The 18,952-nt window shown below is 44.8% G+C and overlaps 1 protein-coding gene across 22 annotated transcripts in view; it reads right to left on the minus strand.

Annotated features, from left to right (window-relative positions):
• CACNA1C (calcium voltage-gated channel subunit alpha1 C) overlaps positions 1–18,952 on the minus strand; it is a 710,887-nt gene that overhangs the window by 137,851 nt on the left and 554,084 nt on the right. For all 22 annotated transcript variants that reach the window (XM_068277205.1, XM_068277193.1, XM_068277198.1 and 19 more), the window contains 5 exons: positions 12,762–12,868; positions 12,598–12,685; positions 10,778–10,885; positions 8,281–8,333; positions 4,468–4,614 (listed from right to left, as the gene is read on the minus strand). In XM_068277205.1, coding sequence (XP_068133306.1) covers positions 4,468–4,614; positions 8,281–8,333; positions 10,778–10,885; positions 12,598–12,685; positions 12,762–12,868 — 503 coding nt within the window. The remainder of the gene's footprint in view (positions 1–4,467; positions 4,615–8,280; positions 8,334–10,777; positions 10,886–12,597; positions 12,686–12,761; positions 12,869–18,952) is intronic.

Genomic DNA, 18,952 nt, shown 5'->3' on the forward strand with positions numbered 1-18,952 from the left:
CCTAAACTTAACCCCCCACCCCTTCTGGTGCCTATCCTAAACCTCCCTGAGGTAGCTAACCTTAATTCCAAAAGACCCCCACTCCTTACACTAAAGACCCTGCTTCCTAACCATAATCCTGATATTTCCATTGCCATGGGCAGCAATGTTAAAAGCAGTGATTAGCAGGAAAATAGCAGCTATAAACAGCTAAATATTGGTTATAAGTTACTATAAACGGTTAATAGTGGCTATAAGTGGCAAACACTGCTATTAAATTACCATTCATAGCTGCTCATCATGGAGTTTAACTTCGAATGGCGGCACCCATTTACCTGCTTTGGAGAGATCTCCCCTTTGGAGAGAGAAGCTACTGAAGCAGAATCTGAAGGCACACATTACATGTACAACCACCGCAGAGTAAGTGCTTATTTTCCGCAGCTGTTTACTCTGCATTAGCAGGATTGATGTACAGGAAATGAAAGGTAAACTTTGGACTAGTTTCACATTCATCTCTCTGTAAACAGCTCCCTGTGATTTGGCTTTACATGTGACATATTCACATAATAAAATGTGCAGAGATGGAAAATACATTACATAAGAGTAGAAAAACTGCCGAGTCCCCATCTAATGAGGGATTCTGGTCTGCCCATGATCACTGGTTCTGCCGACTGACGCAGACTCTTAAAGTGAAACAGATGTTTATCAGAAGCATCAACCTAATTGGATTTCTGCATCTGTGCCAACTATCTGGAGAGACGACATCAACCCATCTGCCGTTTTTTTTCTTTCAGTGGAAAGGAATTTGGCAGTGCCCAAAATAAAATAAAAAAAACCACGAAACCGTAAGGCGCAGGAGGCCGTACAGTCTCAGTACTAATTAAATAATGGTGCTACATGGAATGAAATCCATTAAAAATAATGTGAAGATGTGTAATTCATATAATAAAATCATTAAACATAATAAAAGGCTTTTTAGCATTTTTTTTATTAGCGCTTGTCAGAAATGACAACCTACACAGGAGCTAATAATACATGTCACTGGTGCCTGTCAATCAACCCCTTTGTGACATATATAATTCTATACATCAGAAAAAGAATTCTGGTGGCTAGAAAAAAAAGTCCTATATATCCAGATCTATCTATCAATACATACTGTACATATGTTTATATTTTACATACTGATCGGTCAAGACAATAAAACTGCCTGTTTAAGTTTAACTTTGTGCAGGTCCCACGTGTACTGCTAAAGCAGCCCTTGAGGTATGGCTCCTCAAGATCTCTAAAGAGTGTCCTGTGGTATCATGCCAAGATGTTATCAGTAGATCCAGTAAGTACTGTGAGCTGCAAGGGGGAACCTCTATGGTATGGTATAATTTGTACACCGCATTCCACAGATGCTTCACCAAACTGAGGCCCTAGGAAATGTCACGCTTCTCCCATCATTGGTTCATGTCCAATGCTCACATGGCCATTGCAAAATCACTTTGACTGCTCAGCAGCAATGCAGCAAGTTGCAGTGCAGTGTGTGTTCTGAAACCTTCCTCTCATGGCCAATATTACATTATTTTGCCATTTGTGCTACACTCATTTTTCAACTGTTAGGGTCAAGAAGGGATCATGTCAGAGGCAATGTTAGGATCAGGAAGGGGATAATGTTAAAGGGAATGTTAGGGTCAGGAAGGGGATCATAGAGGGATTGTTAGGGTCAGTAAGGGGATAATGTTAGAGGGAATGTTAGGGTCAGGAAGGGGATAATGTTGGAGGGAATGTTAGGGTCAGGAAGGGGATAATACTGGAGGGAATGTTAGAGTTAGGAAGGGGATAATGTTGGAGGGAATGTTAGGGTCAGGAAGGGGATAATGTTGGAGGGAATGTTAGAGTCAGGAAGGGGATAATGTTGGAAGAAATGTTAGGGTCAGGAAGGGGATAATGCTGGAGGGAATGTTAGAGTCAGGAAGGGGATAATGTTGGAGGGAATGTTAGGGTCAGGAAGGGGATAATGTTGGAAGAAATGTTAGGGTCAGGAAGGGGATAATGTTAGAGGGAATGTTAGGATCAGGCAGGGGATAATGTTAGAGGGAATTTTAGGGTCAGGAAAAGGATAATGTTAGAGGAAATATTAGGATCAGGAAGGGAATAATGTTGGAATGGATGTTAGGGTCAGGAAGGGGATAATGCTGGAGGGAATTCTAGGGTCAGCAAGGGGAATGTTAGAGGAAATGTTTGGGGTCAGGAAGTGGATAATGTTGGAGGGAATGTTAGGGTCAGGAAGGGGATCATGTCAGAGGCAATGTTAGGGTCAGGAAGGAGATAATGTTGGAGGAAATGTTAGGGTCAGGAAGGGGATAATGTTGGAGGGAATTTTAGGGTCAGGAAAAGGATAATGTTAGAGGAAATATTAGGGTCAGGAAGGGAATAATGTTGGAATGGATGTTAGGGTCAGGAAGGGGATAATGTCAGAGGCAATGTTAGGGTCAGGAAGGGGATAATGTTAGAAGGAATGTTAGGGTTAAGAAGGGGATAATGTTAGAGGGAATGTTAGGGTCAGGAAGGGGATAATGTTAGAAGGAATGTTAGGGTTAAGAAGGGGATAATGTTAGAGGGAATGTTAGGGTCAGGAAGGGGATAATGTTAGAAGGAATGTTAGGGTTAAGAAGGGGATAATGTTAGAGGGAATGTTAGGGTCAAGAAGGGGATAATGTTGGAATGGATGTTAGGGTCAGGAAGGGGATTATGTTGGAATGTATGTTAGGGTCAGGAAGGGGATAATGTCAGAGGCAATATTAGGGTCAGGAAGGGGATAATGTTAGAAGGAATGTTAGGGTCAAGAAAGGGATAATGTTAGAGGGAATGTTAGGGTCAGGAAGGGGATAGTGTTGGAATGGATGTTAGGGTCAGGAAAGGGATAATGTTGGAATGGATGTTAGGGTTAGGAAGGGGATAATGTTGGAGGGAATGTTATGGTCAGGAAGGGGATAATGTTGGAGGGAATGTTATGGTCAGGAAGGGGGTCATGTTGGAGGGAATGTTAGGGTCAGGAAAAGGATAATGTTAGAGGAAATATTAGGATCAGGAAGGGAATAATGTTGGAATGGATGTTAGGGTCAGGAAGGGGATAATGTTGGAGGGAATTCTAGGGTCAGCAAGGGGAATGTTAGAGGGAATGTTTGGGGTCAGGAAGTGGATAATGTTGGAGGGAATGTTAGGGTCAGGAAGGGGATCATGTCAGAGGCAATGTTAGGGTCAGGAAGGGGATCATGTTGGAGGGAATGTTAGGGTCAGGAAGGGGATAATGTTGGAGGGAATGTTAGGGTCAGGAAGGGGATAATGCTGGAGGGAATGTTAGAGTCAGGAAGGGGATAATGTTGGAAGAAATGTTAGGGTCAGGAAGGGGATAATGCTGGAGGGAATGTTAGAGTCAGGAAGGGGATAATGTTGGAGGGAATGTTAGGGTCAGGAAAAGGATAATGTTAGAGGAAATATTAGGATCAGGAAGGGAATAATGTTGGAATGGATGTTAGGGTCAGGAAGGGGATAATGTTGGAGGGAATTCTAGGGTCAGCAAGGGGAATGTTAGAGGGAATGTTTGGGGTCAGGAAGTGGATAATGTTGGAGGGAATGTTAGGGTCAGGAAGGGGATCATGTCAGAGGCAATGTTAGGGTCAGGAAGGGGATCATGTTGGAGGGAATGTTAGGGTCAGGAAGGGGATAATGTTGGAGGGAATGTTAGGGTCAGGAAGGGGATAATGCTGGAGGGAATATTAGGGTCAGGAAGGGGATAATGTTAGAGGGACTGTTAGGATCAGGAAGGGGATAATGTTAGAGGGAATGTTGGGATCAGGAAGGGGATAATGTTAGAGGGAATGTTGGGATCAGGAAGGGGATAATGTTGGAGGGAATGTTAGGGTCAGGAAGGGGATAATGTTAGAGGGGATGTTAGGATCAGGAAGGGGATAATGTTAGAGGGAATGTTAGGGTCAGGAAGGGGATAATGTTAGAGGGAATGTTAGTGTCAGGAAGGGGATAATGTTGGAATGGATGTTTAGGTGTATAACACATAATTGCCACTGCACCCATTGTTAGGTAGACGTGCCGGAATCACCTGCCGGAATTAGGTGAACAATGGGGGGGCTAAGGCCAAAACACAAATGTAAACCATGCCACTTTGCAGAATGCCCAGTGTAACTGCTCTGCTGCTGAACGTGTTCCCTTACACCAGCTCTTTTTTCCTGCTTCCAACACATCTTCAAAAAATGCCTATTCATTTGATGCCTGAAATCTACCACCCTTGGACAGGTGGTGTTGTAATGAGGTAATCAGTACTATTTGCTTGGCTTTAATGTGTTCGATGATTGGTGCATAGTATATGCACGGAGTCTGTGCATGTGTGTGTTAGACATTTAAAGTGTGTGTGTGTGTCTCATTTAAATATTCCTTACATTAGCCAAACAAAACTACTGTATTTCTATAATCCGCAGGACTTACTCCGGCCAGCCTTCAAAGGTGGAGACAGTGAAAAGTGCCATCATTGCTGCGAGGACGTTATCAAAGTCGAACTTGCTATTGTCCCAATTGCGCTCCTGGATCATTGGCTGTGACACATCGCCGTCCTTGTAGGTGATGAACTTTCCTCTGTGTGGCAAAACATAAAGTAGTGAGGGGCAGGGGCGTAACTAGGCCCCACCGGGCCCCCCTGCAGATTTTCTGAGCGAAGGCCCCCCCCCCCCCCCCCCCCGGGGCCCGCTCGCGGCCGTTTTGTGGGTGCTGGAGGGGTGGCAGCATGAGGGGAAAGCCTTGCCCACAGTCGGCGGGGAGAGGGGTAGTTCCCCCCTCTCCCTCACCTCGGGGCTCTCCCCTCTGCGCTCCCCTCCAGCTCGTAAGTGTCTGTGGGGCTGTGGTGGGCAGCGAGCGGCGGGCAGATACATACCTGCTTCCGTGCGTTCCATCGGAGACTTCTCCCTCTAGCGGCTGACGTCACTAAGTGACGTCAGCCGCTAGAGGGAGAAGTCTCCGATGGAACGCACGGAAGCAGGTATGTATCTGCCCGCCGCTCGCTGCCCACCACAGCCCCACAGACACTTACGAGCTGGAGCGGAGCGTAGAGGGGAGAGCCCCGAGGTGAGGGAGAGGGGGGAACTACCCCTCTCCCCGCCGACTGTGGGCAAGGCTTTCCCCTCATGCTGCCACCCCTCCAGCACCCACAAAACGGCCCCGAGCGGGCCCCAGGGGGGGGGGGGGCCGGGCCCCCCCGCGGGCGCAGGGGCTGCAGGGCCTATTCCTACGCCCCTGGTGAGGGGACAGATCTGTGTCTGAGATCTGGTCGAAAGAATAGTAGCAGTCAGGAGAAACTGCGTAATTTATTTATTTGGTGCCTTATGCCCAATCATCAGAAATCTATTGAAAATCTGCGGAGCTTTCACCACCTTTGGGGCCCCCAGATCTCCTACATCTAATGTGTTACCCCTTGGGCAATGTAGAGTGTTGGCAGTGAAGCATACACTACCCTGTTTGCAGGTGCAATTCTCCTGTGACCTCTCTTCACCGCTGCCGGGGCACCTATACCGTGACCCAGTGACATGTAGGTTACGTGACCATGTACATGCTGTCGAGTCATGGGACACAGGCACCCCCACGGCGATGAAGAGAGGACACAGGAAGAGTGCATCAGCGGCCATGTGAGCACCACTGCAACACTCTCCATGGGTCCAGGAAAACAAATTTTAGATGGGTGGAAGACCTTAGAAGGAACCTTGTCCGGTGGTCATCCTGAAATCTACCGCTGCATACCCAGACACCCTTTATCGAGCAAGATCTTTCCAGCCTGCATGAACAATAGATTTACGAAAAGGCTCTGTGAGGCTACAATCAACACAAATTAGTGCTATGATTCCGAACATTTGTGCTGCAAAAATTTAGTTTTGTGCCGCTTCTATTTTGAAGATAATAGCAATTATTTTTTTTCCAGACAATGGCATCACCCAGCATCCCCCACAACAGCGCATGGATATGAAAATGGGATGGTTGCTAAGTGCCAGGTCTGTGCCTGCTTGTGCCGCAAAATCACTGTTCTATCTGTTACAGTTTTAGAGAATGTATGGCAATATGGCCACTTATAATTCTCTATAATTTTGATTGATTTCAGTTGACTTCGTGAAGCTGGCCCCCCTACAATTACCACAGATGAAAATTCCATCATGTTTGGTTAGTGCTACGTTTGTGCCCATTGGTGCTGCAAAAATCAGAGTGAAGAAAGATATTACAATGGGCTGACATTGACTAATTAATTTATAAACAAATATTGTATAAAAAAAAAAAAAAAGCAATTATATTAAAGGGGTTCTGTGGGGGTTGTGCAAGAGAAAAACGGACACTTACCTTGGGCTTCTATCAGCCCCGTGCAGCGGTAATGTCCCACGCCGTCCTCCTCCCATCTGCCGTTCTCCGCCCCCGGCCCCGGTCTAAGCGGCATGGGATCCAACTGCGGCTGCGCTAGAGTGGCTGCGCACCCGCTCGCTTCCACCTGCGTCATCGGAAGCTTACTGCGCAAGCGCAGTACAAGGCTCCGTTGTACTGCGCCTGCGCAGTAAGCCTCAGATGACGCGAGCGGAGGCACAGCAACGCGCATTATTCGTCTGTATGTCAGACGAATAATAGCCCGGTGCCGGCTTGCGGGGAACGGCGGATGGGAGCAGGACGGCGTGGGACATTACCGCTGCACGGGGCTGATAGAAGCCCCAGGTAAGTGGCAGTTTTTCTTTTCCACAACCCCCACAGAACCCCTTTAAGTTAAATTCAGAAAGGTTCCTCTTTAAAGGGACTCCGAACAGTGCAGAAACTATGGAAAGATGCATATCATTTTAAAGCTGTCTTTCTCCTCTTTCCAATGATATATAAACCGCCTCACTACGCCTTTTAGTTTTCGCTATTTTCGCGATTGAAATTGCAGCGGCCGCGAAAATAGAGAAAACTAAAAGGCGTAGGGCAACGCTTTAGGGGTCGTCAGAAAGAGGAGAAAGAGAGCTTTAAAATGATATCCATCTTTCCATAGTTACATTGTATTACACAGGGCGACTTGTTCTCAAAGTCAGCAGCTGCATTCAGCAGAAAAAGTCGCCCTGTGTAATACAATGTAACTATGGAAAGATGGATATCATATTTAAAGCTCTCTTTCTCCTCTTTCTGACGACCCCTAAATCGTCGCCCTACGCCTTTTAGTTTTCTTTATTTTCACGTTCGAAATAGCGACCGCGGCAATTTCAATCGCGAAAATAGCGAAAACTAAAAGGCGTAGGGTGGCGGTTTATATATCATTGGAAAGAGGAGAAAGAGAGCTTTAAAATGATATGCATCTTTCCATAGTTTCTGCACTGCTCGGAGTCCCTTTAACTAAAGCGCAGCACAAAGTTTAGGCATAATTTCAGTAAACAACAGATTCAAGCTTTGGAAAGATTTGTTTCATACTAGCTAAAACTGTCAATTGCTTTCTGTTCAAACGTGGGTAAAAACACCATTTACCAAAGAGTCTTGAATCTAACATATTTCTTCAAATATGCTAAACCAACTGGGTTATTCAGGTTTCAAAACCGGTGATGTTGTGCCTATAATAATAGCAAACTAGCTGTAGCGTGTGCTGTCACCACTTGTACTTCAGAGATGTTTCTTCCCTTCTGTCTTGTAGTAAATTGTCCATCTATACTGCAGATTGTAAAAAATTATCCCTCAACACTCCTTATTATCCCTATGGAGTTCCTAACAGCACTCCAGTTCATAAAGTGAACTACAGCTAGTGATGAGTCATTTCTTATTATACACAACAGCAGGTGACTGTGAGCTAAAATCACTAAATCCAGAACACTGCACGACTGAAAATGTTAAGATTTTAAGACACTCTTTAAAGTAATCCTGAGATGAAAAATAGAAAAAAATATATACATGTCTGGGGCTTTCTCCAGTCCTCCCAGGCCGCCAGGATCCTCTGCTAGGCGGCCCGGTAATTTGGGGGAACCTGCGCATGTGCACCTCGGCCACACGTGCCCTATCGCACCTACGTCACAGGATTGTTCTGCGCCCGAGCAGTACTACTGCACAAGCGCAGAATGCTCCTGGCGAGTGGCCAGTGAGGGACCGATGAGGTTGAAGTGAGCTGGAGGATGTCCCAGGTATGTATATATATATTTTTCATCGTAGGTACACTTTAAGCACACTCGAGTATATAAACAGCAAAACTTTGTTTACACAACTCTTTTGTTAAATAATTCTGATGATAACATAAAACAGATTGTTAAGCAGTGGACATACTTGCAGTCAGATTCTGTGAACTTAGAGCTGTCGGTGCAACTGTAGAGCTTTCCCTGGGGAGAGACAGAAAAAGGCTGAAGAATGTGACCACACACAGTACAATTTGATACAACCAAAGTGTGCTCTAGACTCCGGTCCTTGACCAGGACTTTGTTTCTTCTACGTGGAAACAACAGAACATTTTTGTTCCATTAACAGGAACCTGAAGTGAGAGGAATATGGAGGCTGGCATCTTTATTCATTAGAAAAAAAACAATAACATGCCAGCTGCTTGTCAGTCATGCTGAACTCTTTGATTTTTGTAATATGTGAGTCATACAGCTAGTGATCAGCACCCCTGATCCTTATACTGGTTCAGGGTCAGTGAATCAAATTCAATTCAAGGACAAAAGACCTAACTGATGTGAGTTAAATTATCTGTACATATCACACACTTCAGCAGGTGATTTAATAGGTAAGGTAGCGAAGTAAGAGTAAACTCAAGCTGAAATCCTGGAAGCCTTTGGATTCTTCAGAAGTTTCCTGTGTCCTCCTTGCCCCTCCCACCATTCCCTGGGACCATCTGGAAGATCTGGGCCACACTCTTCTTGAAGCATGAGCACAGGTGTGCTGTACCCGTACAGGCACGGCCACGCCTGCGCAGTAGCACGAAGCCTGCTTGAGTACGGCTGCACTTGTGCATGGAGAGGACTGCAGTCATGATCAGTAATCTGACAAGCTCGGGGGTCCACTAGTGGCATGGTGGGGGCCAGGAGGACGTGAGAAGCCTCTGCATGATCCAGAGGCTTCCCTCTACTTTGGTAAGTATGTGGTTTTTCGTGCAGGTTTCAGCTCAGGTACAATTTAAGGCAACTACTAATTCAGCAGGCAAGATTCTCATTGATCAGTATAATGGACCGATAGGAAACCCCAGTGAGAGTTCCAAGATGCTTTTGCTGGGGTTCCCTGTATTGTCAATATAGCAGCAAGATTGGAACCATGGAATAAAGCATCTTTGAATTTGTTACTGGGATGTCTCTGTGGATCTCCAACAAATTAAAATCTCATCAGGAAGATTCATGTAAATGAACCAATGAGGAGCACTAGCAAGAGGTTTAAGCCCCTTTTACATTTACAGCTTTGCATCTCTTCCACATAATGCATCTCATCGCAATGCTATTAAAGTCAATAGAACATGTTACACTTCCTGCGATGTGCCAGAATTGCTCAAGCTGACGCACAAGCTGCAGTGCGCTTTTGCGCACCACTCGTGGCACTGGAAGTAATCAAAGTCAAAATTAAAATGCAAATTTATAAATTTTGGGGCGTTTGTGGTGTTGTGCGCATGCGCAGATACAGATTTTCCAATGAAGTGCTTCCTGTCCAGCAGTATACGTGACAACTTTTTGAAGGCAGGTTACCTCCTATTTCCCTATCACGCTATCTGCTGCTTACACTAAAGTGTGTGTAATAGTACATGTGTGATGCGTGCACAAATCACAATATACTAAGTGTAAAACGACCTTCAAAGATACTTGAACTAGAGTTCCCTTTCAGTATAGTGATGGGAAGTGGCAGTGCAGATGGGTTACCAAAGAGGCCTTTAATCAAGATTTTATAAAGATCCCAAAAGGATTACAAAGATTACACTTCGGGGCAGCTCATTGGATTTGGTTTAGGGCATTGAACAGTAATTGATTTCCTAATAAATGTCTTTTATTAAATGTAAGTCTTATTGTGTGGCGTTGTACATATTTGTTTTAACTCTTTATGCCCTCCCTTTGCATCATGCAGCTCCTCTGTATCCCTCTCTCCATGCTGCTCTCTCACACCTTCTCACTATCCCCTCTTGTGTGCCCTGCATCTCCTCCTTATGTCCAACATTACCCTATTGGATCTCCCCTGTACCACTCCCTGGGCATCCCATGGCTCTTATATAGCCCTTTCCTGTGCATCCTGCAGCTCCTTTGCACCCTCTCTCTGTGTGACCTGCAGGTGTTCCGCACACTTTGTCCCATAACTCTTCTGTACCCCATTCTGTGTAGGTCCCACAACACCATTATACCCTCTTCCTTTGTGTTCCAGGAGGTGCTGCTCTGTACCACCTCTGTACCTTCCTCTCTGTGTGCACCTCCTTCCACATGTGCCCATACCTCTTTTGTACCTTCCTGTCTGTGTGTCCTGCATCTGTTCTGCACCTCCGCTATGTGCGCTCTGCCACTTTTCTGCACACTATTCCAGTGATCTCCACCTTCTCTGTATCCAGCCTCCTTCATATCACCTCTCCACACAAATCCAGCGTTTCACACTCTAATACTCTGTATTCTTTCCCTATATGCATCTCCTGTGTAGCCCCCTCTCTGTATGTCCCACTGTCACTATGTCATTACTATGAATGCTTGTATGTCCTGCACCCCTCTGTACACTCCCCATGTGATTCCCAGAGTTTCTCTGTACCTCCCTACCTGTGAGGCACATGCCTCCTATGTTTCCCCTCCTAGCTTACATAGCACCTCACCTTGAACAGCTGCACCCCGATACAAGCAAACATGAACTGAAGCAGAGTGGTGACAATGACGATGTTTCCGATGGTACGAATGGCTACGAAGACACACTGGACCACATGCTGAGCAGAAAGAAAGAGAACCTGTTAGACATCTATACAAGAAGCAGCTAGAAAGACATACTTGGCAGCTCTAGGATTCTACACTTTCTTCATTACCTCACTGAACACACTTCACTGACATAACACAGCTCCGAAACTATGGAATTATTTTTGACATTTCTGCACACCCAGCAAAGGGGTCAAAAACACAAATCAGTTTACATCAACATTTAAAGTTAAGGGTGAGGAATACTAACAGGGCTGACTACTGTTAAAGTAAGTGTTAAAGTTACTGAAAAGGTTACTGTTAGGGTAGTGTGAGGATTAGTGTAAGCAATGAAGTTATTATAATGGGTGGGAATATTATAGAGTAAACCTGAAGTGGAAAGGTTAGTGTGATGGTTCATAAAGGTGAAGGATAGAGTGAGGGTAAATATTAAAGTGATGATTAGTGAGAACAACGGTTGGTATGAGAATAAAGGTTAGGATGAGGTTTAGTGTGAAGGAAAGGGTTAGTATGATGTTTTCAAGGTAAAGATCAGTGTGAGGTTAAAGAGTAACTGTTAGCCCAAAAAATCAAATTTAAATCTCTATTGCAATGTGTTAAATAGTTTGTAAGGGAGCCAAAAAGGCAATGCTGAAGTTAAAAAGCAATCTAATTTTTTTACTGTGTGGCTATCATTCAGCCTTTTCTCCAAGCTCCTAAGGAGGACGCAAAGCCGCATAACAGATACTGCAGAGCATGCCCATGTCTGCCCGACCCCCCTCTCCCCCCCAGGACCAGGTGCCGATGTCTGCCCGACCCCCTCTCCCCCCCCCAGGACCAGGTGCCGATGTCTGTCTGCTCCCCCCCAACCCGCCCCCCCCCCCAAGAGCCGATGTCCGACCCCCCAGGACCAGGTGCCGATATCTTCTCACCCCAAACAGCTGACACGGAGAGAGAGCGGGAGCGGAGTACATCTACACACTTCCAGCGCCGCCACCGCAGAGCAGCCGCCGCCGAGTCACATGTGAGAGAATCACGAGCAGGAGAGAGATGCACGGCGGCGGCTGCTCTGCGGTGGCGGCGCTGGAAGTGTGTAGATGTACTCCGCTCCCGCTCTCTCTCCGTGTCAGCTGTTTGGGGTGAGAAGATATCGGCACCTGGTCCTGGGGGGTCGGACAGACATCGGCTCTTGGGGGGGGGGGTTGGGGGGGAGCGGACAGACATCGGCACCTGGTCCTGGGGGGGGAGAGGGGGTCGGGCAGACATCGGCACCTGGTCCTGGGGGGGAGAGGGGGTCGGGCAGACATGGGCATGCTCTGCATGCTCTGCAGTATCTGTTATGCGGCTTTGCGTCCTCCTTAGGAGCTTGGAGAAAAGGCTGAATGATAGCCACAAAGTAAAAAAATTAGATTGCTTTTTAACTTCAGCATTGCCTTTTTGGCTCCCTTACAAACTATTTAACACATTGCAATAGAGATTTAAATTTGATTTTTTCGGGCTAACAGTTACTCTTTAAAGTTCAGTACAATAGCAAAGTTGAGGGTTATAGTAATTGGTGGGGTTAATATACAGTTTAGTGTAAGGCTAGGATTAGGGCTAGTGTCAAGGTAAATGTTAAAGTGAAGGCTAAAACAAGTGAGACTTTTGTATTCAGCTGTTCTGACAAATGAATGCCCTGCTCCCACAGCTACCACCACCAGGTCACAGAAAAACATATCTGAGAAGATAAGAGCTCTTTTTTCCTCACCTTGAGGCCTTTAGCCCTATTGATAGCCCTGAGTGGCCGCAACACCCTCAGGACTCTCAGAATCTTCACTACATTGATGGCGCTGGACCTGAGCAGAAGGAGGAAAATAAGTTAGTGAGTGAACACAGGACTGTACGAAATGCTTCCAGTAGGTGGATACTCACTGTATACCGAAGGAGATGAGTGACACGCTGACCACCAGCAGGTCCAGGATGTTAAAGTAATTCCTGCAGAATGAGCCTTTGTGCAGGAACGCACCATATGCAGTCATCTGAAACACAAACTCCCAGTGAGGCATAGAGAAGATGTCACCTGTGCAGAACAGACTTTTCATGGTTTACAGGTCAACTTTACCCAAAACTGATATTTCCTAAAACACTAGTGAAACCTCATGCAAGGCTCCTGCTTGACATCATTATGCTGTTCATACTGCATAAGGTCAGAGCAGAGACCAAGCTCCATGAGAAATTCACAGCAGGTGTTCTGCAAGTCAGTACTGCAAGAACTGCCTATTTTAGCATCTCCTGATCAGATACTCTAAAGAGACTGCAATTTTTTCATAAGTAATAAATCAAATTGATATTTGTCATCCAAGATGTTTTAGCTTAATGTGGCTGCACTGCTCATCTCAAAGTCATGTGTACCAGTATTGTGTTCTTGCTTTGATGAATGAGTCCTGCATGACTTAAAAAGATTGTCAAGCGGCCCCTGCAGGATGGAAAAAAAAATCTTGTGTGTTGATTTGCACTGAAGAGTCTGCAGACCTATTCTGTATTTTGATCTATTGCTGGGATACGGACCCCTACTGACATAGGTAGTTGATAACAGCTCAGTTTGGCAAGCAATAAGTCACTTCCTGGTCAGAAATAAGTCATAAGCTGGCCATACACTGTACAATTTTTTTGCCCAATTAGATATTTGATCAGACAAAATATCTTATTGATTATTAATTTAAGTGGAAGTAAACATTTCTGATTGATATTACGATCAATATTAAGGGCAGTAGTTGATATAAAGACAATGCTGGTCTTTGGTCGGTCATAAATAACTTGATTGTTGTATCAATTATAATATAAATTGTAATATCAATCAAAAACAAAATTTAATGGTAACTGAACAGTGTATGGCCAGCTATAGCGTAATGATCAATCGACCAACTTGCCCCTCTCAATCCCTCTCAGGAATTTGAGCAAGGCTTGAGGAAACTGCAGCCCCCACCAGCACTGCACTGACAGATGCTGAACCAAGATATGCAGCTGGCAAACCTTTGCTGCTCTTTCTAGCTTCTGCTTATTTAAAATGTACCACTGCACTGACCACATGGTCCACAGATCACTCTGTCAAACACTGGATGGCAGTTTACTGGCTGGACATGGGTGCTAGTAAAAAAGAGCGCACAGGGATAGTGGACAAAAAGGGCGGCGCCATAGACTGCAATGCAAAAGATCGGCTATTCGGCGCCTGACAGGAAAAAAAGGGCGCCCGAGAAATAGCGGTTATAGGGATCGTGTTAACAAAAGTTTTCGTTTACAGAATAAGGTTTATAACAAATATCGTTTACAAGTTCGTTTTGAGTTTGTGTTATACTTATTTTTTCGTTTTTAAATTTCGCTTATATCAGTTTTTACTTATTATTTAGTTTAAAAATTTCGCTTACAAAAGTAGAACAACTAAATTTTCGTTTACACTTCTTTGATCATTTAAAAATTTGTTTTCATATGTATAATGCGTAAATACCGTTTTCAACCTTATTGTATTAGAAATACATCGCTTTTGGTATTAACTTTGTTTTTACACTTATAATGCGTTGATTATAGTTACTAAAATATCGCTTTTAATATTACTGTTATTTTAAGGTTGTTTTTACACTTATAATGCGTTGATTATAGTTACTAAAATATCGCTTTTAATGTTACTGTTATTTTAAGATTTCTAATGCTTGTAAGGCTATCTATTGTATTGTATATATTTATATATACTTTTCTCTATTTATAATATTAATGTATACGTGATTTTAAGGCTATTTTAAAGCTATTTATTCTATTACAAATATATAAATGATTTTATTCATGTTATTTGTAGAGAAGTATTTTAAGGATTAAATATATTAGTGTTTATATGTGTTTAGGGTGTTTGTGCGGTGGGGATGGTTAGGATTAGGCATTACCAGGGGGGCCTAGGGGTTAGGGATAGGTACAGGGAGGATTAGGTATAGTTACAGTATAATATACGCAATCAGGGGGTGGTTAGGGTTAGGCATCACCAGGGGGGGGGGGGTTGGTTAGGGTTAGGCACCACCAGGGGGGTCTTAGGGTTAGGCACCACCAGGGGGGTCTTAGGGTTAGGCACCCCCAGGGGGGTCTTAGGGTTAGGCACCACCAGGGGGGGGTCTTAGGGCTAGGCACCAACCGGTGGGGTCTTAGGGTTAGGCATCACCAGGGGGGTCTTAGGGTTAGGCACCACCAGGGGGGTCTTAGGGTTAGGCACCACCAGGGGGGACTTAGGTTTAGGCATCACCAGGGGGGTCTTAGGGTTAGGCACCACCAGGGGGGTCTTAGGGTTAGGCACCACCAGGGGGGTCTAGGGGTTAGGGATAGGTACAGGGAGGGCTCTGTGTGAGAGTAAGGTTAGGTATAGTTACAGCACAATATATGTAATATATAGAATTTATTAAAGTATATATATATTTAAACAAAGAGGGGTCTAGGGGTTAGGGATAGGGAGAGATCTGTGTGAGCCTAGAGTTTGGTATAATTACAGTAAAATATCTGTAAGACCTACCATTGCATTGCTATGCTTAATACAAGTGTAAATATCGTTTTTGTTATAGACGATATTTGACGTTTCTTTTCAGAATTCGTTTGTTGTTATAGACGGTATTTTGCCATTTTATTTCCGTTTATTTAACCTATTTAGCACTATACCCCGCGCCCTTTTTTTCCAGGCGCCCTTTTTTGATACACACGCTGGACATGTTATGGTCTACACATAACTGGTAGAAACCTTCAGAGTGGTCAGATCTTTTACAAATATTGTATGTATTGTATGTTGAATTTATATCTGTAAACACTCTTATTTGTCTTATTCGATCACTACTGATACCTACAAAGGTCCCAAGGTATATACAGTATATGCTGTTTTATTGTCTTCCTTGAAAATCCATGAAAATCTAGCATGAGTATGCATGAGTATGTAATCACTAAAATCCCGTGTTGATAAGCACTCAGTTGATCGCTATTGCATTTCCTACAGAAGAGTGCCTCCTGCTCATGTGTCCCCCTTACTCTCAGCATAAAACAGGACAGTCTGGTCAGCAGAAAGACCAGCAATAAGTGTGTGAAACAATTATTCCTAAACCGTCACCCAATATGATCACCGACGATTGTTTCAGGCACTGAGAAATAGAGATGGCCCGAACCTCCGATTTTCGGTTCACAATCCGCGAACTTCCGCAAAAGTTCGGTTCGTGCGAACTTTGGCAAACCGCAATAGACTTCAATGGGGAGGCAAACTTTGAAAACTAGAAACATTTATGATGGCCACAAAAGTGATGGAAAAGATGTTTCAAGGGGTCTAACATCTGAGTTTTTGCATGGATGAGTGGGATAACTGCCAAAAGTCCCGGGGAAAAATCTGGATTTGACGCAAAGCAGCGTTTTAAGGGCAGAAATCACTGACAGACCAAACTCACTGTGTAATGCACTGCTAACAGCTGTTTGTGTTGTGACGGCCGTGCTAGACTGGTGCATACCATGACGATAGCGGTTTTCAAGCCCATATGGTCGCCAGGCTGAGGTAGCTCAATGACAGAATAACAGTGACTGTCCAGCTGATCGAATTTGGTCTGTCCACAATGAAGCAATTACCTTTGGTGTGCCACCTCCGGAAACACTCATATAGCCGTCAGTCATTGCTTCATTTTGATACGCAAGCCCCTTCACCGCGGCAAGGTAACGATCACAAAGGGGAATTGACACATGTACATGCCTTTTGTTTTGTTGTTGCAGCTGCAGTGCAGCCAGAAAAATTAGGCAAGCATGTACACGCACCAGAAAATTATTATAGCGGCCACTGCTAGCAGCGGCCTTAAAAATTCAGAAGTCCGCCTGGAGTCCTAGACCCTGTTGGTGGTGGCAGAGAAGGCAGTCAAGCGGCCTGCAGGCAGAGATGCTGTGTGGGGAGCGACTTCGTGTGACTGCCTGCCCCAACACTGTGTGCAGGCAGAGATGCTGTGTGTGAGGACTGACTTAGTCTTTCGAGCAGGCATGACCGTGCTTTGCAGACCACGTGGTCAGATGGACCCTTGACCCAACGCTGTGTGCCAGAGATGACACCACTTGCCTTTCAACATCACGGTACAGTTTGGGTATCACCTTTTTTGAGAAATAATTGCGGCCTGGTATCTTCCACTGCAGTGTATGGCTTTGCTTTTGTGTGCTGCTTTTCCTCAGGTGGTCATCCCATTGCAGTTTGTGCTTTGTCATCATGTGTCTTCGTAAGGAAGTTGTCCCTACATGGGTCTTGGTCTTTCCATGGTTAAATTTTTGGTGGCAGAGAGTACAGATGGCATTGTTTTCATCTGAGGCAGACACATAAAAAAATGTCCACACCGCTGAGCCCTGGGGTGATGACACTTTGGTGGTGGTGGCCGACTGAGTGTTAAGTGGGGTGCCAGAATCAGAGCAGGAGGAAGAAGATATGTCCCGGTTCCGTGCGGAAGCTGAGGTGTTCCGTGTTAAATAGTCAACTACGTCCTGACAATCTTGGGGGTTGATGGTACACGCCTTCTGAACACTGTACTTTGGTCCAGGGCTGCACGAAATCACGACAGCACAACCTCGAACAGACCTGCCGGGTGGCCTGCCTCTGCCTGTTTTGCCCATATTGGGGGGGATGAAGTGAAAGGTATGCACTGACTTGACTAATACAATGTGCAGTCACACAGGTGCGGTTAACAGGTATGCACGGAGTGGTATATCACACTGCGTACGCTCACGTAGGTAGGTGGGTGCACTGAACAACAGGTAGGTATATGCAGTGCTGCTGGGTATTACAAATGTGCACCTGTCACACACACAGAGACGTACCGTGAACAGGTTCAATGACTGGTGGTATTAACAATGCGTGTGCTCACGTAGGTAGGTAGGTAGGTAGGTGGACTAAACAGTGAACAGGTGCAGTGATTGGGATTACAAATGAGCAGCTGCCTGCCACACACACAGGTAGTCACTGAATGTGCTGGGCCTGGCAGTGGCACAGTAGGAATTAAGGAAAATCAAATCGCTAGGGATATCAAATCTAACCCAAAAAAGTTTTACAAGTACATCAACTCTAAAAAAAGAAAGGTTGACTGTATAGGAATCCTAAAGGATGAGGGTGGGAACTCAATGGTGGATGACCAAGGTAAGGCAGAGTTATTAAATGCTTTCTTTGCTTCTGTCTTCACAAAGGAAACAGCACTGTTGCAAATTACAGAGGCAGAAGAGTCTCAATCTTCTAACTGTAATATTAAATACTTAACGCAGGAAGAAGTAAAGGCAAGACTAAATAAATTAAAAATAGACAAGGCACCTGGCCCGGATGGCATGCATCCTCGGGTCCTAAGAGAATTAAGTTCAGTTATAGCTAAGCCCCTTTATCTTATCTTTTGTGACTCTCTTGCAACTAGCAGAGTCCCAGTGGATTGGCGTACAGCCCACGTTTTCCCATTATTTAAGAAGGGCAAAAAATCTGATCCAGGAAATTATAGACCTGTAAGCTTAACATCAGTTGTATGCAAACTATTTGAGGGGTTACTAAGAGATACTATACATGACTTCATAGTAGAAAATAATCTTATTTCTCAGCATCAACATGGGTTTACTAAAGACAGGTCCTGTTTGACTAACATGCTCAGCTTTTATGAGGTAGTGAATGCTAATATGGATATTGGGAATGCTGTAGATGTGATATACTTGGACTTTGCAAAGGCCTTCGACACTGTTCCCCACAGAAGTCTGGTGCAAAAGTTGAGGATGCAAGGACTGGGGAAGAGTTTGTGTGCATGGATAGGGAACTGGCTAATGGACAGAAAACAAAGAGTTGTGGTCAATGGATCGTACTCAAAATGGGAGACTGTTAGCAGTGGGGTCCCACAGGGGTCTGTACTGGGTCCAGTGCTCTTCAATTTATTTATTAATGACCTAGTAGATGCAGTAGTGAGCAATGTTGCTATTTTTGCAGATGATACAAAATTGTGCAGAATCATCAACTCTCAGGAAGATAGTGTCATATTGCAACAGGATCTGGATAGGATGGCTATATGGGCACATACATGGCAGATGAAATTCAATGTTGACAAATGTAAAGTCATGCA

Source organism: Hyperolius riggenbachi, chromosome 3, assembly GCF_040937935.1.
Source record: "Hyperolius riggenbachi isolate aHypRig1 chromosome 3, aHypRig1.pri, whole genome shotgun sequence".
NCBI lineage: Eukaryota > Metazoa > Chordata > Amphibia > Anura > Hyperoliidae > Hyperolius > Hyperolius riggenbachi.